Here is a 25,407-nt window from a genome sequence, read left to right as displayed (position 1 = left end):
AGCTAATAGAAATTAAACTATGTATGTATGTACTGTAAAATTAGAACTTATGGTGGATTAGAGTGTCCCGGGATTGCAAACCGAATTGATAAACCGAGTTATATATACAAACACGAGTTTTTAAATATAACTCGGTTTATCAACTCGGGCTGCAAACCCCGGGACACTCTAATTCACCATAAGTTCTAAATTTACAGTACATACTTACATAGTTTAATTTCTATTAGCTAACGGGTGCCTGTCAGTGTACCATTCTTAATATAACCAGATATCTACGGTTAAGCTACCGTAATACCAGTATATTGCACCTTATTTTTACAAACTCGAATTTGTAAATATAACTCTGTTTATGCAAACCCGGGGCACTCTAATCTGCCATACAAGATTGTTATTGATCAAATATTGTTGGAAACCAATGTTTTGTCTGGTGTAAAGCATGAGAAGATAATTCAAAATCATGTACGTATTGTTCACCACATTTAGACCTCATAATCTCCTTACTGCCCTGGTCTTGATTTCCTATAACAAGTTCACCAAAGGACCAGCATTAAATCGTTTATATCTTTGACTTTATCATTGGTTATGCTAATGCCACTTTCCATCTCTGCAACCTCGTGTTACCAATCACGCTATTATTGTTACCATGGAGTATGGACCAAAAAGCGGGTACTTTGCTCAATTGTATTTGAGTTATCTGATAACTGTGGCTACCATTCTAAATGCTGATGAAGTCTCGACATAGCCTCAATTTATTTTGAATAATAAACCATTAGCACCCTAACAGTCTTACCCTAAACAAATCTGAGTCTATAATAGCCCGTAGTTTAGAAGATGGCATCACACTTTCACATCGGTCGATTCATTGCTCTTACTAAATAGTCAACTATATATCCAGTGAGACTTTGTCACCAAAAAAATGCACCGAGTCCTGATGGCACACCTGGATATCTCTATTGTAAGAATTTAGGTGCATAGATTCTAAAGCAGTCTACTATAAGAGCAGTCTTATACCAATTACATAAAATCTTGACAGTTTGCTTTTTGAAAAATCAGTCATGTACATATGTATAAAGCCACCAACGTAGCAAATAGTCTACACATTTTCTTTCGCATCAACACATGTGCTAGGAATTGCATCAAGAACATGGGCATCTCTAACATAAAAAATACCTATCTGCAGGGTAAAGATGTAGCATGTGATACCAGATATCATAGCTGTGACATTTATTATCACTTTTAAGGTGTGTTTGAAGCTGTTTTAAAAGTTGATGCACCGATGGCCATCAAGCATGGGCATGCTAGGGGACTCATAGGGTCAAAGCCGTTGAACTCAGGAACTAGTACCTTATTCATATCGCCAAATTGTTTACCCTTATCATTTTTATATGTCTGTGACCACTGTTAAATGTTTTTATAATATGTCTGTGACCACTGTTAAATGCTTTTAAACTTCTGATAGTTCTCTGCATGTCCTTCCATTCTGCTGTCTCTCATGTTTTTACTGCCGGCTCCTCCTGTAGATGCTTGCAGAATGCACCTCTCTCGACAGCTGTAGTCACTAATTCATCATTTTTATAGGTTATAGTATTATGTAATCTTTTATTGTCTAATTTGTCCAAACACACCTATTGATTGCTAATTCATGCTTTTGTGTATTGAATGCATTGTATTGATTTCTCTCATCACCTGGCAACAATTTTTAACTATTGAATATACATTCAAAACTCTCTTATATTTGTATATACAGTCTGAGTGCACACGCGATTGTCAGATAATATTTAATGCTTAGGTATGGACGATATAGACGATGGACAGTTTAGCGATGCAGATGATAATACTGGGCTATCTCACTCTGAAGTTCATGAACTGATGCCCCGAGTTCACTCAAATGAAAATCTTGAAGTAAGTGTAAATTTGCAGGAAGGTTTGTCTGAAACTGTGTGTCTACTAGCCAATAATATGTGAATAGATTTTAGGTGAATGTTGTGTCGATTAGTTGTTCAGCTGATAGTACAGACGATATGCTCCATGCTTATTAATTTTTTTGCAATTTTTATAGGTTATAGAAGTGAGTGACTCGAAGCAATAAATTTTGTCAAATTCGGAGGTCAAGGATGTACCGCTGTGTGGTTGTCATCAAGCAACACGTGTTGTTGTAATAGAGCGATGGAAGCATTTTAGAATGATTGTCGTTGCTATGCGTTAATCTAATCTTAAACTTCCTCATAAATATTTGCTAAGATTTAGAGCTTAGTCAGTTATAAATTATTCATGAATATTTGAAGTTGTCCACATAAAGGCTGTGAAGTGCCTAATTCTAGTGGCAGTTGTTTTCCTTTATCAAAATTTAAAACATTGTAATACATTAAAATCACATCAGAATTAGTTGATTTGTGTCTATATTAATTGTCTTAACTTGAATAGAAAAATATATAAAAATGTATAAAGATAATTAAATAGAAAAATAGCCATACACTCAACCTCGACATATGCAGATAATCTGTTCAGATACTTGTACTATGTGTTGGAACAAATATTCGTATGATACAGCATTGTGTTCATTTAATAAATTCCAGTGCTCAAAAACTTGAAAATGAGTATTTAGGTAAATGTGTAAGTAAATGTAAAGGTAAATGTGTAAATGTGCTCAAATTATACGTCATATGTTCAAAAATTCATACGGTATGCTGAGATGATCATAAGTCAAGGTTCGACTGTAGTTACTTTAATCGCTCCGAGCTATTTAATATGCTGTAAATTTCAAGCAACCTCCTGTAGAGTCCGATGTATTGACTAAGTCTGCTCTGGGATGAAGTTTTAAAAAATAACTTGCAACTAAAGGTTTTACATGTATTCAAAATTGTGGAGGAATTACTTTAGACTTTTATAAGCGCAGTACTTATTAAAACATGAGGTTGCTTTCCACAACTTCTTGTTACTAACCAGCTTATTTTAGATATTAGCATAGTAAAGCATAACATCCCCATGTATGAAAGTGTTTGTTAAATAAGGCAAGTAACGGTATGAGGTTTTGGAGTCGTCTTTTCATGATTTGCCGTTTCAGTTTTCTGTTACACCATCTGTAGCCCACCAATGATATTCCAGATATCCCATGATACTTGTTCAGCTTCTTTTTTAAACCGCCTTGAAGCCTTAGACAAAGCAAGCATTAGTTATTTAGTAATAATATGTATTGATGAGTACTGTACTGCGCTTATATCTGTATTTTATGATATTTAACATTTATAATGGTGATGACTAGAAGAGTAAGAGTACCTCTCAAGGTTACCTCTTAAAGATAGCAATGTTAAGCAAAGAGATCGGCCTAAAATAGTCAATGGTTTTATCAACTATGAATATGCGTGCTTGATAGCACAGCTCCAAGCCAAGACATGCCATCTTGACAAGCAGAGCCCTCGAGTTGCGTGTGCATTGGCTGTTGTGTGCATTGGCTGTTACTCGGACAGTTTCGGCTAAATGACGGAATAGCCAAATATTCAAAGCAATTTATGATCATCAGCCAATGAGAAACTTGTCTAACATTAAGTGAAATTATGTTTACTTTTTAGACGATTACTCTGTTAGGATAATAAGCTAACAAGACCATACATCTTGCAAGTGTGGTTTCATTTCATCCCAAACAATGTTCAATTTCATGTCAAAATACCATCATTGATCATATCTTTTAATATGGTTCTCCATATATCTGTTATAATAAACATTTAAAGTAATTCCTTCACAAGTTTGAATACACGTAAAACCTTTAGTTGCAAGTTATTTTTTAAAACTTTATCCCAGAGCAGACATAGTCAATACATCGGACTCTACAGGAGGTTGCTTGAAATTTACAGCATATTAAATAGCTCGGAGCGGTTAAAGTAATTACAGTCGAACCTTGACTTATGATCATCTCAGCATATGAATTTGCGCGCATATGACGTATAATATATCCATGTATATAATGTATATATCTAAAATACAGAGAAACCAAAACATGAAAATAATACTGCCAAACATTATATGGTCTTCAAGCAGTGGTTAGCTTCAGTCTTCACATGTGCTGTCTCTTATAGTATTATAGGATTTATTGTTTCCATATCATACATCACTGACATTATAATTGATATAAAAAGAATCAAACCAATACGTATACTAAACCTTAGTTGATCATGATAGAATACCTAAACTGCCCAAAATTGGACAACTCTTGTGGCTCCTGAATGGAAGCTTGCTTCAAGCTGCAGCAGTCCCAAAATTGTCAACCTATGCCCACCATACGCTTTAATCTGTGTTCTCATCACACCAACCTGCTTTGTCAATTTGTAGACAATTTTTTGATTTTAGAGTGAAGAAGGCAATTCTGATTGGTCAGATGAGGTAGCTAATAATGAGTATGCGTATGATGAGGACTGGAGTGGTATGACAGGAGATTTCACCAAACAATTCACTGCTGTTAGCAGTCAGCGTTCCCAGCCCAACAGCCAACAAAGACAAAACAATATTAAGAGAATCACAGTGAATGACAAAAGCTTGAGCAACCAGTTGAGTGCGAAGATTACTCTTAGTGACTATGAAACAGTGAAACCATCTCTAACAAATAGTGGCAGTGGAAAAAAGGCGGAGATAAGTCGTGCAAGACATCGAGACAAATCCGACAGGGCCACTGTTGAGCAGGTCCTTGATCCTAGGACAAGAATGATTATATTCAAACTGCTCAGTCAAGGTTTCATATCAGAGATCAATGGATGTATTAGTACAGGCAAAGAAGCAAACGTCTACCACGCTACTAAACCTGATGGCACACAGCTCGCCATCAAAATATTTAAAACCTCCATTTTGTTGTTCAAAGATCGCGACAAGTATGTGTCAGGGGAATATAGATTTCGTAATGGCTATTGTAAAGGCAATCCACGCAAGATGGTTCGGACCTGGGCTGAAAAAGAATTTCGAAACCTTAACAGGATTTACAAAGCTGGTATTGCCTCTCCTGAACCTCTCCTACTGAAAAGCCATGTGCTAGTAATGGGCTTCCTAGGAGAAGATGGTTGGCCTGCGCCTAGACTCAAGGATGCCGAGTTTAGCACTAACAAAGCATGTGAAATGTATACGGAGCTTGTGCGGCAGCTGCGAGTACTCTACAATGAGTGCAAGCTTGTACACGGCGACTTGTCAGAATACAACCTCCTCTACCACAATAATCAGGCCTATTGGATTGATGTCAGCCAGTCTGTTGAGCATGAGCATCCTCATGCTCATGAATTCTTGCGGAAGGATTGCGTAAATATCAACCAATTTTTTATGAAAAAGCAAGTTTCTGTTTTGACGACACAGGAATTGTTTGAATTTGTTACTGATCCAAGCATAACTGATAAAAATTCTGAGCAGTGTATCCAACGCCTCATGGATAAAGCAAATGCGCGTTCTTTGGCTGATTTGACAGATGAAGAAAAAATTTCAGCGGAGGTTTTTATGAAAACATTTATTCCAAAATCGCTTGAAGAAATTCGAAATCCAGAAAAAGACATTCGTTCTGCTGTCATTGATGGCAATAGTTTATCGTATACAACTGTGGTTGGTTTAAAACCAGATCTCTCGGCAGTAGAACAACAGCCGACATTACTCGCTGGCGAGAGTGACAACGAGAGTGGGTCCGAGGGGGAAGAGAACGAGGTGCATGATAGCTCTTTGCAGCAAGGGAGACCCAAAGATGAGTCAACAGCAGACAAAAAAGTGCGAAAGCAAGCGGTGAAAAATGCGAAAGCAGACAAACGTCAGCAAAAGATGCCCAAACACATAAAAAAGCGTAAACTAAAAGTTGGCAAAACGCATTTGAAATGAGATATGGTGTGATTAGATACACATTGTAGTGCCGTGATGCTATTATCCACATTTTATTGGTAATCAAATACAGCATGATCTATATTGAACACCTAAGCATACTTTCAAAAATCAATGTACATTGTATCTATATAATGCGTATTACATTTGTATATACACTAGTTTTAAAATGAGTTGGTGAATCATATACTGGCGAAACAAATGGGGATTAGATAAATCATTAACATTAATAAAACTACTGTCATTTTGTATTGATACATGTACGTAATCATAAGATCATATACCATATGTAATTATGTAATGAGCTCATCATATACATCAGTTATTTGTCCTCGAGTAAGCCATACGTTGATTGGTAAAGAGCAAGTTGGTTGGATAATTTCACAACCTTGGCAACCGCTTCATTTTTGGTTTGCCTTTCCTGATGTATCATATCTTCCAACCGTTGGACTTCACACATATGGGTGATTGTTAAATGGTCTTTATCTTGCTTTAATCGTGAAGTAGAAGCACGCAACTGTTTGAGCTCGATTTTTAGGGAGAGGACAAGTGCATGTAAATCTTCTACAGAGTGTGGTAAATCACCAATATTTAGAGACACACGGCTATCTAAAGGACTGTCAATAAAACTTGTGAAATTTGATTGCTCACGCTCCACCTTCGTTATTGGCAGACTGTCAGATTTTCTATTAGGTTTTGATGGTTCACTATCTTCTTGCAGAAAGGCTGTAGGCCTCATCTTACTTTTTGTGCTACTGGCTCTTGTACGAACAATTGGTTTTTCGAGCATTCTGGGTGTTGGAGTTGGTCGCAATGTACTTTCTGAAGAGTTTCCCTCATGCGCTGTGGTCAAACTGGAAGATATATCTGCTAATAATCTGGAATCATTGGAAATTTTATCCCCATTTATTTTCAAATCTTTGGCCCTTGCAGGAATAGACGGCGCAACACACGACTTTTCTACAGAAGTATCAGATTGCGTAAAGTCTATTCCATCCAAATCTTTCATAGCAGAAATGGTAGATGATGTAAGAATAGCAGGCGAATCAGAATCTGGTTCCTCTGAGATGTTGACTATTTCCTCGATTTTCTCATCTATTGAAGGATCAATGACATCCTCACTCGTGTCAGAAAAAATAAAGTCATGCCACTCTACCAGAGCTAGTACAACATTTGTGGTCAGGTTTTGCGTGGCCATCTCAAATTCTGGTGTATTATCAACATCTCTCAATATGTTAGTGCCAAAGATGATGGCGATGTTTTTCTTCGTCATTTTGTTAGTTTTTTCATATCGTGAGATCTCAGAAAGGAAATGGGTAAGGTAGTCCAATAATCTGTAATTCTCTTGTGGAATTTTTTTGAGCAAAGCTTTCAGATTGCTGAGAGTCTGCATCTTATTACTGTTATACCGAAAGCTAGTTGCTAGATTTAAAAACGATTCAAAGTGTACGAATGGAATTACAGGATCAGGAAGGTGACGAAAGTACAACTTCAGGAGCGATGCTGCTGTGTGTACATCTACACACTCTTTGCTGAGATTGGGACGGTCTCCTTCATCGTACCTCTGTCTCAGCTCTTTGACTAGTCCAAGGCGGCCACTCAACCTGCATTAGAACATGAATGTGTAATTGGTTATTATAAATGTGTAATATACGTAATACAGGAAAACCAAAACATGAGCACAGTACTTCCAAAAATTATATGGCCTTCAAAAAATGGTTGGCCTCACATTTATTACATAGATATGTTCTATTGTCTCTATTATGTACAACGGCATGGCAATTACATGTAGTAGGCTATAACATTAAATCCTACAACAAAATATTTAGTTTTTATCTAGCAATTCAATCAATAGTAAAAATTATTTTTAATCTTATAAAAAAAGTTGCATTTATTAACATAATACTGCAAACTTTATTATCTACTCGAAAGTGTAGCGTTTTTATTTTACATGATAGAATAAGGTGGTGTGTTCCATCTTGTTTTAAAATTGTGCTCGAGGGCTAGTTATTTAATCAACTATTCCAATGCAGTGCTAGGAAATCTCTTAGATACTTATTTTGGTTAGACAATATTTTAGGTTGGTCAAACTGGTAACCTGTTAGATAATCACAAACAATAAATAAAGAGGCAATGGCAGCTTAAGGGAAAATAGTTATTTTCCAGTGAAACTTACTTCAGTAGAGAAGAAATGAAAATTGTAAAAAACAGAATGTATAACTTGAACAAAAATTTGTTGGCTCACAAGTCATGAATTCTAAAATTATATTTAATCCTTAAACAAAAGCCAACAAATATCCTTTCCAGTGCAGTACTAAGCCCTCTTTTCATTGTTTCTTACAATTGAAATATCTCACAATAAATTTCACAATAGCCAGGAACTAATTTGTCTATTACAGTTAAAAAATATCCAAATACATTTATGCTACATTATAATTGAATAAAACCCTATTAATATTTAGGACTGTCACGTATGAATGAAAGTCCAGAAATCTTACGGATTTAAAAAAAGTGAATACTTATGAACCGTCATCAATGATTAAGAGACCAGAAAGCACTAGTGATGTTTATTCACTCACGTTGTCCTACCAACACAACGATGTTAGGGGAATGCTGAAATACGGTAAGGATCTATCAAATCAGTAAGTTAGGTTAGTCCACCTGATTACTGCCAGTGCTGAGATTCAAACTATCAGAATATGGGAGAAATTCAAACTCAGAATATGGGACGAACACATAAACATATACATGTAGTACTGGCAGGCAAACTAGATATCACTGATGCACACCAGTTTGGTAGTACTAATTAGTGTACATTGTAATTCGATTGGAAACATTGGAACAACATTTTCGATAAATCTGTTACCTGAATATGCCCTCCACTTCTTTACCATTCTCAAGAATGATTTCTGCACAGCCCTTGACCAGATGTGGAATATCACAACCATGGTTTTCTTTATCATATTTCATGGTTTCCAAGAGCGGTCTACCAAAGATACCTGCCAAAAAGATGCGTAAGTAAAGACAGATTTATGCGAGACAATTATGTTTACAGAACCATTAGTGAGGGGGAAAGAGGGGAGGGGAGAGGAAAGGAGAAGAGACAGGAAAGGTGAGAGAGGAGGAAGAGAAAGAAGGGAGAGGAGGACAGGGATAGAGAGAGGGGGCCAGGAATAGAGGGATGAGGGTAGGGAGGAGGGGCAGAGAGGGATGGAGGGAGCGAAGGAGAGGGGACAGGGAAGGGAGAACAGTACAGGGATGGAGGGAAAAGGAAAACAAGGATGGAGGGACAAGGATGGCGGGGATAGGAGGCAGGGAAAGAAAAAAGAAGACAGGGAAAGAAAAAAGAAGACAGGGAAAGAAAAAAGAGGACAGGGAAGGAAGAAGAAAAAAAGAGCAGGAAGGAGAGAGGGAATAAGGGGGGGGGGGGGGCAGAGAACAAGGGTTGACGAAAGGGTAGTGGAAGGCAGGGTTGGGAGGGGGTGTCAAATACCTCATATGAATATTTGTGTGCGTGTAGTAGTAATCAAGCTATCTTATGTGGACAGTTTCACATCAATCTAATCAGTGTACTACATTATCTGAATGTGAATATGCTTAGCTCATGTTACCAAAGGCTCATACACATAGCTGGATGTGCTGTTGTGCAGGCTGTAAACAACAAGCTGATATGGCTACAACTATGTGTACGCTGACAGATAATCGGGCAGGCTTTGCCCAAAAACTTGATCAGCTAATTAATTTTTAAAACTGTTTATCTTCCGCTGAGTATAAATTTGTTGAAAAATAAGCTGAACTGCGGTTTAAGCTTGTTCAGTTTGCCAATAACTGTTCAGTTGCAGCAACCAATCAGTGAAGAACAAGTGCAGTTTCATTTTGTCACACAGAACAAGCAAGCATTCACTAATAACCAATAAGAATGGTGAAAATATTTGCATGCATACCCTAGGACACTTATATTTCGCTAGTATTTAGTTTCGTGAGTAGCATACAGAATAAAATTTTGCAGCAACTTAATTTCGCAGCTCAGATGAGTGCGAAAATATAGTGATGTGAAAATAAATGCAGTGGAACAAACATAATTAGATTCCTCAGGTTCAGTTCACCGATAAAAAAAATTTCAATTTGCGAATAGTTTGTAATTGTGAACCGCAGGTAGAACGGCGTGGGCAAGGTCGATAATGCAATTTGATCGTTTGCTGCCATTTGTTTCTTGGACTATCAACAGGCCTGTATTCCCTGGGGCGGCTGGCCGGCTGAGCCGGCCAACTTTTTGGGAATTTTTCACGGCTAAGTACAGTCAAACTCGGATAACTCGCCCTCGGATAAAATGTAACATTTCATCTCAAACACAAGGTTAACTCGAACGGATTTGTTTGGTCAGTTCCAACGCAATGATAAATTGCTTCAGATAACTCGACCTCAACATCATTTATTCGAAAAGTTATTTGCCCTACGGCCATGGACACGGTTTTTATCGCTGTAGAATATCACTTCATTCCAAGCCATAGAGACAAACATCAACTTTTAGTAGTTCTTAGGCGCCATTATTATTATCATTAGCGGCAAAATATTCTTGTTAACGACTTTTATAAAGGTTTACGAAAGATCAAGTTTTACCAAACACCCGCTTGGCCATGGCCCATCAAAAGCGTAAAACCTCCGAATGAACTTAAAATAAAATCCGCAAAATTGATCTTTGTTAAAACGTTCAAAGAAGATGTCTTTTTCTGAGCGTTTTAACTGCGGTCAAGTTTTGCCTATTTTAATTTAAAAACGTCTCGTCAGTCACATCACCTAAAACAAAACAAATCTCAAAAAATAGAAAAATGTTGATACTTACCGATAGAAAATTTTAAAACTTCACACAAGAGGCCCGGCTGAGGCCCTACATGAGAGAAACCTGTTGGGGCTTACACCGCCCCCCCTCCACACCCTAGGTGTTCATAACTAGTTGCCTAACATTAGCTGCCCCAGCTTGCAACCAATGAATACAGGCCTGACTATCAATGAACAAAGCTATTTAATTTCGCGTTTTCGCTCGTTCGTTATGATAGTTTAGTTTCGCACATGAAATTTTCGCGACAGGATGACTCCGCAAAAGTTAGATGACGCAAATACATAAGTGTCCTAGGGTAATAGCAATTGGTGGTGTAGATCATTTGCTGTGCTCATTCACAAAGCAAACAGGCAGTCACTAAATTAGTTGAAAGGTAGTAGCAGATTATTAGCTAGCATACACGCAGCTTTAGATGGTTTGCTTCAAGTCAATAAGTTATGAAGGGACGAAGTCGAAAGCTTCCATCTACAGAACACGACCATTTAATCGGTAGGAAAACAAGAGTTCCCTAGGTAGGATCTGAAAATAAATTTTAAGGTATTAGTAAGATTAGCCATAATACATGAGAATAAAGGTTAGATTTAAGATTGCTTGGGAATTGGTGATCAAAGCAGCTTATGTTGAGTGTGGTTACAGGTGAGAATATCCTACAAGCCAGATAATGGTGCTTTACAAAACAACATGGTATTTTAATTTAAGTGACAGAGAAGAATATGATGATCTTAATTAGACTGTGACATGGAATGAAGCTCCTACAGATACAAGCCTCACAACTCACAATTACTTTGAGAGGGTATCGCATATACACAGCACCCGACTCCCTTACCTCCACCTATGTGGCCATAGAGAGCACGGCGAAGAGCGCTAATCCATTCTGTCCGCAGGGCCTCACTGTCTGCCCATAACACAACTGCTTCCTGGGCACGATTCCGCCCTAATAAAATACTACTTGGCTTTATTTGAACAGCAGTGTCTGCAGAGGCTTTCCTTGCATAAACCAGCTTATTGCAAACAATTTCAACATGACTGATCTTAAAAAACTAACAGGTGAAGGAATTTACTTTAATGTTCGTAGGTAGTATTAGCAGTCATAGTAATCTAAAAGTGGTCTAGCACTAAGAGTGGTGTAGCAGCAGTAGTAATGGGGTAGTAGTCATGTAGTAATAGTATCAGCGGTGGTCTGGTAGTGGTTTACCAGCAGTAGTTGAGTAGTAGTGGTGAAGTAGTAAGAGTCAAATAGTAGTGGTGAACTAGTGGTTGAGTAGTAGTAGGCAGCAGTAGCAATGGCATAGTGGTCATGTAGTAGTAGTATGAGAAATGGCATATCGGTAATGATTTAACAGCAGTGGTGGTGTAGTAGTAGCAGTGTAGTAGTAGCTGTAGTAGCGGTGTAGTAGTAGCTGTAGTAGTGGTGTAGTAGTAGCTGTAGTAGTAGTAGCTGCGGTAGTAGTAGCTGCAGTAGTGGTATAGTAGTAGCTGCAGTAGTGGTGTAGTAGTAGCTGTAGTAGTGGTGTAGTAGTAGCTGTAGTAGTGGTGTAGTAGTAGTGTGGTAGTAGCTGCGGTAGTGATGTAGTAGTAGCTGTAGTAGTGGTGTAGTAGTAGTGGTGTAGTAGTAGTGTGGTAGTAGCTGCGGTAGTGGTGTAGTAGTAGCTGTAGTAGTGATGTAGTAGTAGCTGTAGTAGTGATGTAGTAGTAGCTGTAGTAGTGGTGTAGTAGTAGTGGTGTAGTAGTAGTGGTGTAGTAGTAGTGTTGTAGTAGTAGCAGTGTAGTAGTAATAGTGTAGTAGTAGCTGTAGTAGTGGTGTAGTAGTAGCAGCTGTAGTAGTAGTGGTGCGCGTACAAGATTACATCCAACCAGAAGCGACAAATCACAACCATGATCAGCATTTAGCAATAAGTTCATAATAAACTTGAAACTGACTAAAATATAATGCGTTCTGACAATACAGTAGTTAGCAGGGCTACGTATTGTCATGACTACCAGTTGCAGTAAAGCTAATAATAGGCCAAATGACTAAAAGCTTGCCTTAATGAGGGTGACACAAAAACAATTAAGCAAATATGCTGTGGATGAATGCAAGCAATAGTGAATAAAGCATAATTATTGTTTGAATAAAGCATATTGTTAATTGTATTAAAGACGTGTCTATATACATGTAGATACTGTTTAATATTCAGTTTCAATGATGTGGTGTTAGGTGGATGCTAGTTAACTGCTGTTGCCCACATACACTAGATTATACACAGATATAGTCGCGCTACAACATTGTTAGCAGGCAATGCTGGTAACACGAAAGCCAGTTTTCAGTAATAGTTGACTAGAACCGGTCCTGATCAGGAGCTTGAAAAGTGCAGACCTTACAGAATAACAATTCTATAGTTTTTTAGAACTATTTCCTAAAGAATTTCCAGGGTCAGAAATCAGAACTGAAATGTGGTAGATATTCAGAGGATGAAAAAACTAACAGGTTTTTGAAAACTTGCGGTAGTAAGAATATATAATGAAATCAATTATGTAATCAAATGTGGTACAGTGGTAAATGTATTAGAGTGAAGGCTAGGTTGTAAACACAATAATTAGATAAAAATTTGTAATTGACGTAATGAATAAAACAACTTTTGGTTGCCCGTTACTGAAGTGTGTTCAATGAAGGAGAACCGCCGAGAATAGAACAATGTCAAAGCAGTTGAGGCGTGATAAATAGTCTAATAAAATCTGCACACAGTTTGATTTTTGGCAGAACTAACTGAACAGTTAGCTATCAATGAATTACAGCATCTAGCTATTTAGTGACTAGGTAGAAGAATTACCCTGGGTTATTTCCAAAAGCCACTTGTCTGGCTCATCTCTGTTGAAGGAAATTTCAGCAACTCTACAATGATCAAGCTCAATCGTGCCCTGAAGTCTATGGGAATCTTCCTTTGCAAAATACTGCAAACTTTTACCTGCCAATGTCAAGGATGCATAGAAGTCACTCTGAAACCAGTTAGCAGGATGATGATGACAAATAATATTATATCTTATTAACTTACAAGATTCCACCTGGTGCTAAACATCACATTAATAGCTACTAATATCCAGTTATAGCAACACATAATAGCTACGTACTAATATCAAATTATAACAACACATAATAACTACGTACTAATATCAAATTATAACACATAATAACTATGCACTAATATCAAATTATAACAACACATAATAACTATGTACTAATATCAAATTGTAAAAACACATAATATATACAGTGATATTACCTCAACCAGCTGTCTACACCTTAGAGAGCACATAGTAACAACACTGATACCTCACAACCAGCTGTCTACACCTTAGAGAGCACATAATAACTACAGCGATACCCCCACAACCAGCTGTCTACATCTTAGAGAGCACAAAATAACTAATAACTCATTGATACCCTCACAACCAGTAATAACAACATCGATACCCCTCAACTAACTGTCCACACCTTAGATAACTGTCTACACCGTAGAGAGCACATAATAACTACAGTGATACACCGACAACCAGCTGTCTATGCCTTAGAGAGCATATAGTAACTACAATGATACCCCTCAATCAGCTGCATACGCCTTAGAAAAAGACCAACCTTTCAGAATGAACCATCTTTCAGTCCAACTCTTAACAAACCCACTTTGTTTCTTTAGATACCCGCTTTTGATTAAATTTTGATGAGAATTGTTCATCGTTGCCTTTGCAAGATCCAGCGTAACTTCGTTTTCTGTAACAAATTTGGATCTCACAAATAATGCAAAAGCTAGAACTAACTTGTATTTAGGCTGATAAGTATTTCTTAACACTATCACTCCATCACCCCATGTGTGAGCATATACATTCGTACAAGACACAACCACTCTAAACTAGCTATACCAGATGTGTCATTGTAATGATATCACTGATAAGATAACTTGAACAAATAACAGATATGAGAAATATACGGGCATATTGGACATATAATGAGCATAAAACTGTTCATACTCAGCATGTAAAGTCTAGGTCATGGTAAAAAGATGAACAACACAACTAAATGAGCTATGTTCTAGTAATAATTACTGTTTATATTGTTTGATAATGCATCACCGTGCTGAGAGTCCAAGATTTTATCAGATAATTATGTTGTTACTTTCTGTTGGTTCACTTCGAGCTGTTACCAATAAAACATTGATAATTGCCACTTGCACCGTTGACTCCTCCAAATACTTGTCTCCGTATAGAAACAAAGTCAAAGCCAGCTAGGTCCCTGCACTATAACAAACAATAACTCATTACAAACACGGCTAGTTAGCTGGTAGTAGTTCACTAACTGCTGTTATTGCTGGTAGTAAGTTCACTAACTAATGTTATTGCTGCTGCCATAACCGCTATCGCTGCCTACCATCACTTGCTACCACTGTCGACCACCAGTGCTATCACTGTGCACCGCTGCTTCGCTGCCCGTTGCCACTGCTATTGCTAGCTACCACCACTGGTATGACTGGCTACCACCACTGTATTGGCTACACCACTGTTCTGGCTACCACCACAGCCAGATGATAAAAATTGAATGATAAAAAAGCAGAAGGAATTGATCGAGTTCCTGCCAAATTAGTAAAAATATGTTCAGATTATATTGTATCACCACTTGTTGATATAATAAATAGATGTATTAGTTCAGGAACTTTTCTTGATGCTATGAAAGGTGCAAAAGTTTTACCGATATACAAAAATAGAGGAAGTTCATTTTCTTGTCATAACTACCATCCCATATCTGTTTTACCAGTTTTTTCAAAAATATTTGAAAAAATAATAAATTCTCAGATTCACAATCATATTGATTCAGAAAACATTATTTGCAAAAATCAATATGGATTTCAAAAGAAAAAAGGCACCAGAGAGGCTCTTATTGAATTTGCTAATAACACATTCGCTGCCTTAAACGAGAGCAAGGTTATTTTGGGCATATTTATAGATTTTTCAAAGGCTTTTGATACAATTGATCATCGTAATCTGCTTGACAAACTTAAAAGCTTAAACTTTTCAAATAAAGCTGTGAAACTCTTTGAAAGTTATTTGTCAAATCGAACTCAATGTGTTTTTGTAAACAAGCATACTTCCTTGCCTCTCAATATTTCATGTGGTGTTCCTCAGGGCTCCATCTTAGGACCCACTTTGTTCCTGTTATATATAAATGATTTAATTGATTTTTCTAGAAACTTTAAAACGATCCTCTTTGCTGATGACACAAATTTGTTTTATTCTTCAAATAAAATAAATGATGAGATCGATACAATAAACTCTGGACTAAACAAAATAAAAAGCTGGTGTAATCAAAATAAACTTACATTAAATATTGATAAAACAAATTATATTGTAATAAAAAACCCACAAAACAAATTTTCGCTAGCTGGAAATTTACAAATGAATCATTTATCTATTTCAGAGACAAACAACATAAAATTCCTCGGTATAACTATGTATCAAACACTAAATTGGTCCGCTCATATAGCTAATTTAAGACAACAACTTCACAAAAGCTTAGGTTTAATTTACCTAGCTTCTAGCTATCTCCCTACTACTACCCTCATATTACTATACAACAGCTTGATAAACAGTAAAATAATATACTGTGTTGAGGCATGGGGGAATGCCCCTGTTACATACCTAAATAAAATAGGGGTAACCGGGGCACCTTTGGCCATGGGGCAGCTTTGGCCACCCCAGTTTTACTAAGAAAAAAATTATTGAAATTGTTCTCTCTGTCATAATAAATACGAAATGATCTAATAGACCACCCATTGTAATCTTGGACCTACATGTGAAGTATTGTGGAAGTGGTAAGTAAATTATTGTTTTAGTGAGCTAAAGTACATTTGAAAGACATTAGTTGGAAGTTTTTTTTCTGAAGAAGTACAAATAGTAGACCAGCTTGCTAACTAGGTAAAATGTAGGCATTAGTTGCTAATTTAATCAAGTACAGTAATACTTCAACTTACGAGTGCTCCAACGTACGAGAAACTTAAGATACGAGCCAGCTTTCTAGCAAGTTTTAGCACTAACATACGAGCCATGTTTGAGATACGAGCACTTGAGTAAGTTGCCAAGTATGCCGGAGGTGTTTTATTAGAACAGCATCACTCTGTATTTTTCAACTGCTCAGGTTATACTGTTGTACCGTGTTTTTTTGTGCACGATTTTCTGTGCAGAATTATGTGAATTAAAAGTACTGTGCGTAGACCGAAAGTTTGCCAGTAAAATGAAAGATAATACAAAGAAAAAGCAAATGATAACAGTCGATATTAAACGGAAAAGTATTGAAAAATATGCGAAATGTGTATGCGTGATTCAGATAGCTCGGCAATATGACAGAAATACATTCATAATTATCAAACAGAAGGATTATATTCAGGGCATTTAGTTCGCAAAAGGACTAGCCATAGTTTCTAAACGGTGCAGCGATCTTCACGACCGCTGATGGCATTGGACAAACAATTGGCCGGTGACAGCGTAACTGAAACGATGCAATGTGAAAAGGCCGGCGCTATCTATCCAAACTGTTTAATAGACATTCGGACAAGTTGGCTAGTGATCGTGTGTTAACCATTTGTGACGACACCTGTGTTCGTCCTAATCGCAACATGTTGCAAGGGCGACAAAGGCAAACGTCCTTAGATAGGTTTATCTTAAAACGGCCGGCTAGTCGTGAAAGCGAAAAAAAGGAAAGATTTCTCGCTAACCAGTGAGAAATTTCAAACTATGAACGCCGAAGAAATTTTAATTACGTTTAGTTGAAAATGAAAGTTTGCTTTTAGGTTTGCTTCTAAGTTTGTCTTTTAACACTTTGATAAAATCTAAATTTATCAAAGTCAACTGTTGTAACGAAGGATAACTTATATCTCCCTCCCTGGCAAATGCGAGTGTTAACTGCTATTGTATGTATTTAATTTTACATTTTAATTAATCACATTTCCTTGCATTATTTTTTATTTGTTGCTTTTTGAAAGCATGTAGTACGTAAGGACAATAGCCAACATGTTCTTTCTGTTACAACATCTTGTTTTGAGTGTTTTATTTGCCTTTTTTTAGAGTATGGAAACCAATCGATATATATTTAATTGTTCTATATATAAATTAATTGCACTAACATGCGAGTAAATTGACATACGAGCTCAGTCTCGGAACGCATTAAGCTCGTAAGTTGAAGTATGACTGTAGTCAAAGCCAATATCCAATCACTTTGTAATTTGTGAGTGAGTATTTTGTCAATTATGAGCTGATGGGGCAGCTTTGGCCACAGAGTTCGGGGCACATTTGGCCATGACCAAATGTGCCCCGATACAAAGTTACTTGTCTGATATTATTTAACTCTGAAAATTTTATGCTTTAACTAGTATAACAATGCATTTTATTGCTTAGATTTCTACATTATTATTGTATTTTAAAGGATAGGGTTTACTGTTATTTTTGGAGTGTGACACTTTGGTTCGAACTTATACCAGCAAAAGACCAACATGGACGTCTGAGGATGTCATGCTTACTGCAGTCAATAATGTGTTGGAAGGTAGACTTTTTGTAAGGCAGGTGTCAAAAGATCTTGGCATACCAAATTCCTCACTACACAACTATGTTAATGAAGCTAAACTAAATGGGCTTGACAACACAAAATTTGTGAAGTCAAATGTCACTAGACAGGTCTTCTCTGCAGACCAAGAAGAAAAGTCGAAGGATCACCTGCTTCTGTTGTCAACGCACCATCATGGGCTAACAAAGCGACATTCGCGTGAGCTAGCATATGAATAAGCTAAAAGAAATGACAGGGCCCACCCACCGCAGTGGGACACTAACAAATGTGCTGGCGATTACTGGATGAGTGATTTCTTGAAGAGGCATTCAAATATTTCATGTCACAAGCCAGAGGCTACTAGTTTATGCCGTGGAACAAGAATTTAGCTGACCAAAAAGCTCGCCAAGTTGTCCAAGTAATATCTGCTGAGCGTGGAATTCTGGCGACTATGATCGGAGCAGTAAATGCTTCTGGAGGATGTATTTCACCATTTCTATTTCTCCTCATGCTTTCAAGAGCACCAACTGAAACTATTGGTGCGGCGAACCCTTCAGGGTGAATTAATGCCGAGATCTTCAAACAGTGGCCTCAGCACTTCATCAACCATAGTCGATGCTCAAGAGAACCACCTGCCCTGTCATTACTTGACAACCAAGACAGCCACCTAAACGTCGCAGCAATTGAATTTGCTAAGCAGAATGGTGTGGTAATGTTAACCTTCCTTCCCCATTGTAAAACAAACTCCAATCACTTGATATAACGGTTTATGGCCTTCTAAAACGCTATTTAAATGATGCTGTAAGCCCATAGCACTTGAATCGCAGATGACAGACTGTCTACATATATGATGTTTCTAGCCTATTAGGAAAATCATTCCCACTAGCAATAACTATCTCAAATATCACATGAGGGTTCAGACGTCCAGGAAATTCACCATTTAACAGACACGCTTTTGCTGACGATGAGTTTCTAGGCACCTTTGTAACTGATCATCCAAACCCAGATGCAGCATCGTGTGGGATCCTATCTCTGGAACAGCCTATACCATCAGATCAACCTAGTTGCTCATACAGTGGAGTACAGTTATTACAAGTGACACCATTGTGGTTCCAGAGAAATACGTCCATTTGTCAAGGCAAGTCCTTGACAAATGGACAAAAAATTTTATGAAAAATGTCATATTTTAGTTCAAAGAATATTATATTATGTTTTAAATACAATAATTAGTTACCTTGATATGTTTGAATAATCAAAAAATACATATATGCAACAGTAGTTAGAAATTCTGAACAGTTCCGAGAGTGGCCATTTGTGCCCCAGTGGTGGCCAAAGCTGCCCCAGATGCGGGGCAGCTTTGGCCATTAGCCAGGTACTTTTGTAATCTGTTTTTCCGGTAACAAAAGCAGTATTAGATTTTTGAAAATATCTGTTTTAATACATCAAATATATGTGAATTGCCTGTCCAAATTTCAGAAAGTTGTAATTACTATCACACAAGTTATGGTGAAATAAGTGAATTTTGGCCAACGGTGCCCCGGTTACCCCTACTTACCATACAGAAAAGATTACTTAGAATCATTTATCATAAACCTCCCACATATTCTTCTGCTTCACTGTTTAAACTTAGTAACATCTTACCTATTCATCAACTTTATACTTTACGCATTTGTATTCTAGCACATAATAAATTCTACAACCGTCCTTCATCACAACCAGCTTACCCTACTAGACATTCATTACTATCTCTTCCACTCCTGTCTTCTTCTACTACGTGTAGACATAGACAGGTCTCTTATCAGATGGCACGGGCTTGGAACCTATTGCCTGACAGTCTACGCTTGATTGCCAATGCTCACAAATTTAAAGTGACTTTGAAACAACATCTGCTTAGATTACTGGGATAGCTTAGGTCTATTGACTTTTAGCTGCTTTGTCTGCTGACTTGGGTTCGGCGCCATGATTAGCTCTGCTATTGCGCATATGGACCATCATTTTTTACAAATTTCTTATCTTTTATGTTGTATATTAAAATAATGAAAATAAATACATACATACATACAGCACTGGCTACCACCACAGCACTAGCTATCACCACAGCACTGGCTACCACCACTGCACTGGTTACTATCATTGTATTGGCTACTACAACTGCTCTGGGTACCGGCACTGATCTGACTACCACCATTGCTATCCGCATTATTATCACTACCTACTACCAGTGTCACGACCTACTACCGGTATCACTACCTACTACCGGTATCACTACCTACTATCGGTATCACTACCTACTACCGCTATCACTACCCACTACCGGTATCACTACCTACTACCGGTATCACTACCTACTACTAGTATCACTACCTACTACTAGTATCACTATCTACTGCCAGTATCACTATCTACCAATATGGTTACTGCTACTTACCAGTGCTATCATTACTGCATATCACCACTGATGCAGCTGCTTGCCACCACTACTACTGCAGTTTGATTTTCTTATGTAGTTTTCTAAACAACCATTATACATATTCAAAATTTCTTCGTTATCTCAAAGTACCCTATATGTTGTGTGTAGTACCCAAAACTTAAGAGGGCAGAAACCAAGTAAGTCTTTTATGAAAGTGCTGCAACTCTGCCTACAGAGCACAATCCGTTATAACCAAAAAACCAAATTTATTTTAGCTAACGAGTGAGTTTTTGATGGTCTATGAATTGCCTGATGACTTATAAATAAGCCTTTGTGGAATGATCCAAAGAATCATGAGGGTTGCTTGAGTGTATGAAACATACTTTGTTGTAGCTCACTACAACATATGCCCTTCCAAAGCAGACTAATATTGAAGTATTCAAAAGTTTAAATCATATGAACCGAAGTTTAACCAAAAATTCAAAATCGACAAGACTGCTCTGCACATATAAGCCATGTGTAAATGTCAAACAGTATTTCTAGCATACATACATTAATAAAAATGATAAAGCTATGTAAAACTATAACAAAATTTTCATCTGATATGAATGACACTGTATCATAACCAGAAACTATGCACAGCAGAGTCAGAGACTGCAAGTTTAAACAAATTTATACAAAGATTCAGGTTAACCAAACATTAATTGTTAATAACAGCAGCTGCCATAGTTAAAGTAAAACCTAACGCTTAGATTAACTTTAGTTCCTATGAATCTTTTTATAGATAACAAGCTGACTGCTTAATTGACAACAGGTTTCTAATGGGAGCTCCATTGTTAAAATGGCTGCCTTTTCTATAACCCCTATTTTTATGTGAGGCTTATTATTGTAGAGAACTTGGATTATATTAAAAAACTGCACTGAAAGCGTATTGACATTCATATAAAAAATAAGATCAACCTCCAGAAGAACAACGGTTACTTTTCAGAAGTTGCCCCTATACATTACAACACTAAATACCAGGATAGCACCACGATGTTCCTCTCATTGTGAGCAAGGTAAAACTACACTGAGTACTATGTAAAACATGATCCATAGTAATACTTATTCTAAAACTTTTCAGTTCTTTAAAATTGCAACGATTATTTTTTAAAAATCAACACTCCAGGTAAAGAGCGTAGTCTTAAGCGCACACCCATATTTACATTTGGTGTTTAATGTATCAATGAATCGAGTCGGTAGAGGTAATCGGCCTCCTAAGAAAAAGCAATCCTAACAAAAACTTAATATTATCTTAAATCTATTTTAGCAAAGACTACAGCCCATTTTTTGTTGTTTGTAACACATATGTCTTTTGCTGATATCTGAATATACCAGCACGGCCATACACACTTAAGTATTTATTATTGTGATTCCTGAAAATTAAGGCTTTATGAATAACTCGCTATAGATAATCTGTTATACATCCACTGCAATAACGTATATATTTTGACATCAAGCAACATACCTCACAACAGATACAGAATAAGTATTATTGAATCAAATTAGCTACTAAAATAACTTGACAGTCATTTTCCGTCTTCCTATTTTGATTCAGGATGCGTTACCATGTATCCACTGATACATGACTTATCGGGTCGATAAGGTAATACGCCGTAAACTCAAAAGTAAACGAAAGAGCTTTCGGCACAGATATTCAAAAGAAGAAAACTCTCCAACAACACTCAAAATGAATAGCTCGTGAACTTGTTTTTACATTGCCATCTTACATGTAGCTGATAAAGTTTGTAATGAAGGAGGAATTTCAAACGAGCCGTTCTGATGAACATGTAATTACAAAGATGGTTGTGGTACAATTGACAATTGATTAACTGATCATGTATGGTCGTAACATGATTTATGCGAGAGGGAGAATCCTACGCTACCCTTAGTGGAGAATTCCAAGGAATAATAAAGAGCAGATTATTCTCAGCGCATCAAATGATTTGTCCAGAGTGTCGTCGCAACTCTCTATAATTTATAACAGTGTTTTGAATTGTTTAACCGAACACACTAAATAATCTTTTAAACAGGTACCTGAAGCTCTAAAGCTCTTCCCTTTTATTGATGCTATAAGGGAACAGTGAAGAATTCCTAGGGTGGCCTAGTTAGTGATTAACTGGTTAACCTGGTCCAATGTATTTAACCACTATCACGTTATAACTACAAATAAACCTTACAAGTCTTCTGGTGGCAATGTATATGACCATCAGAAATATACACTGCCACCAAATCATCAATTGTTGATGGTCTGTTGTTGATTATGTATAATCATCATACATTGTTGACCATCAATGATGATAAAACATCATTGATGATCAACAAATATTTAGTGAAAGATTTTGCTTTTCAACATTTCTGTAACAACGACTAAATTGTGATTAATATGTTATGATAAAAATGCTAACATGCAATTAGGTATCGTACAATTTCTTTTCAAAAAATGTATGGGCGAGTTGTAAATTAGCAAACAACAAGATATGTTCTCAACAAATTTTATGGAGCAACATAAAATAACATAGTAATTTCCTTTTAGTGCTATTGATTTGTCTGAGCATAGAAATATAACATAAAGAGATGCAGTAGAACATAAAGAGAACTACCATTATTCAGTATAATTATAATCTCAATTCGAGTGATAGTACAGTATTTAAGGTAGTAGATTTCAAAGTCTATTTTATAAACATACATAGGAATTTAAATACCTAACTCTACAAAACATAACATAATGTCTGTGATAATAAAATCAACAAATGAAATTATAATAATAGGCCATTTGTTATATAATATCATTTCCGAAGTACCAGTCTAAACATTAGTGTCAAGCAACCTAAGTGATATATTGTAAATATCGTTGTCTCTTAGGCTATATGTCTTTCTCGGCTGTGGCCTCCTCTGTCTGCATGTTATGTCTTTCCTTCTCTGTCAACTTCCACAACATAATGTTCTTTTGCGGTTTTTTATTTGTAAATGTTAGCTATCCTTATTCAGCAATTGACACTCTCGAGAGATGCCAACAAGTAGATGTTGTGATGTAACTTCCTAGAAATCAGTATCTTGGTGTAAACTACATATACTTTTGTTTGACTCGCAGCTGTAATTTTAATATATTGTTCCGTTTTTGCTAATACTGTCGGGCTATCTTTACATAACGTGTTTGTTTAATAAGTACGAAATATAAATTGCTTGCCCTTCAAATGGTCAAACAACGCAGATGTTACTTATTAAGGCTCTGGTAACCGAGGTTACCATCTCTTCAGATTAGCAACCGAAAACCTACTGACTTCAAAGCCTGTGAGGAATTCTCTTATAACTGAATATCGGGACTTGACAAAAATTGAAGTTTCTTCACAAACTTCTGGTTTTATTTGTTTTAAATCAAAATTAATTCTATTGAGGGTAGTTGAAATTGATCAATATCTATCCATTTGTGGAAGCATACCTTTGTGACGATCCTTAAATTTGGTCTTATTCCAATTATAATTCTTGTTTTATTCTAATGAGATGAATTTTTTGGCTTTTTAATGAATGGCTTTTTTTAAGGTCACCTTTTTACCTAGGGGTTGTTCAACCTTATTAATTGATGCCATTTATTTTAGGCTATTAAGTCATTTTTAAGTACAGAATTATGATTTTATTCAAAATTTGCACCGGAAAAATCAAATTTGCGTCTCACAGACCCTTGTAAAAATTTATATAAGCTTACTTTAGAACTTTTTTTAAAATTGGTAGCTTGTGCATTCATGGGTTACCAAAAACTATAAATTCAATGTTTTTTGTTTAGCACCGTCTATAAAGTTTAAATTTATGCAATTTATGCACTAAACTCTTGCTATAATACACGTTGAACCGTGTAAAATCTTATAGGGATTTAAAAAGTTGCAACTGAAGTAAGGTTATTGGTTGCCAGCAATACCAACATCAGCGAAATTCTTTAATCCATAGGTACAAGAATATTTGTTATACAACAGATGTTCTAAAGTTGACAATTTTGTCTATGCAAAAAAATTAATTACATAATTCGAATAGCATGGGTCTGCGGCAGATGTATGTAATTTTATTTTTTGATGTTAACAAAATGTTACTAATGTGTATCTCTAAACATAATATTGTTAGCATTTTATTTTATATGGCGGTAAAAATATGCACATTCGGAGTCACTGTAGTCATAAACAGAAGTGACTCGTTCTTTGAAATCTTTACTATAATAATAGCTGTGTCTATCCCTCCGAAGCCACCCTAAAAGCGTTAGGAAAAAATTTGCACTTCACAGGAATCAAACCCAGTTACTCAGATCTCCAATCACGCAGGCTACCAACAGCATTACACGATCGCCTTTTGTCACCAAGATTACTTTTCTCCGATATATTGCTGAAACAATGATGCTATAATAAGCTGCTTTACTGCAAACACCAGAGATAATTCTCCAAAATCTTACAAGTATTTAATTTTACAATATTTGTGACAATGTGACAAGAAGGGTGTGAGATGTTTTATTCATTAAGCGTTTTCAAGAGCATACAAACTGTTTGCGTACACTTATTTAAATATAGTACATACATGTATTATTGTATTTGCTTCATTTAACACTGCGTCGTTAGTTTTATGCGAAACTAGTATATTACTACTACATGTAGGTCTATATTACTACTATATTAAGTAGTAGGTATTAATAGTAAGTAGGCTTATCATAAGTACAACCTTACGTGATGTTTGAAG

The 25,407-nt window shown here is 36.5% G+C and overlaps 2 protein-coding genes across 3 annotated transcripts; one reads left to right on the top strand and one right to left on the bottom strand.

Annotated features, from left to right (window-relative positions):
- The first annotated feature begins 1,793 nt into the window (after positions 1-1,793).
- Positions 1,794-5,875, top strand: LOC137408593 (serine/threonine-protein kinase RIO1-like). The gene is made up of 2 exons (XM_068095213.1): positions 1,794-1,902; positions 4,345-5,875. The coding sequence occupies exons 1-2, from the start codon at positions 1,870-1,872 to the stop codon at positions 5,836-5,838; spliced, it is 1,527 nt and encodes a 508-aa protein (XP_067951314.1). The 5' UTR covers positions 1,794-1,869; the 3' UTR covers positions 5,839-5,875.
- On the bottom strand, positions 5,876-22,260 carry LOC137408446 (rho GTPase-activating protein 24-like). 2 transcript variants are annotated; one of them, XM_068095096.1, is made up of 7 exons: positions 22,157-22,260; positions 14,756-14,947; positions 14,292-14,423; positions 13,489-13,623; positions 11,505-11,612; positions 8,705-8,837; positions 5,876-7,442 (listed from the first exon to the last, which is right to left on the bottom strand). In XM_068095096.1, the coding sequence occupies exons 3-7, from the start codon at positions 14,386-14,388 to the stop codon at positions 6,161-6,163; spliced, it is 1,755 nt and encodes a 584-aa protein (XP_067951197.1). In that variant the 5' UTR covers positions 14,389-14,423; positions 14,756-14,947; positions 22,157-22,260; the 3' UTR covers positions 5,876-6,160. The 2 variants fall into 2 exon arrangements, with proteins under 2 accessions (XP_067951197.1, XP_067951118.1); XM_068095017.1 differs by having other exon boundaries at positions 14,783-14,947.
- Between the last annotated feature and the right edge of the window lie 3,147 nt (positions 22,261-25,407).

The sequence above is a fragment of the Watersipora subatra genome, chromosome 1 (assembly GCF_963576615.1).
Source record: "Watersipora subatra chromosome 1, tzWatSuba1.1, whole genome shotgun sequence".
NCBI classification, from domain to species: Eukaryota; Metazoa; Bryozoa; class Gymnolaemata; order Cheilostomatida; family Watersiporidae; genus Watersipora; species Watersipora subatra.
This window is presented reverse-complemented; position numbering and strand designations above follow the sequence as displayed.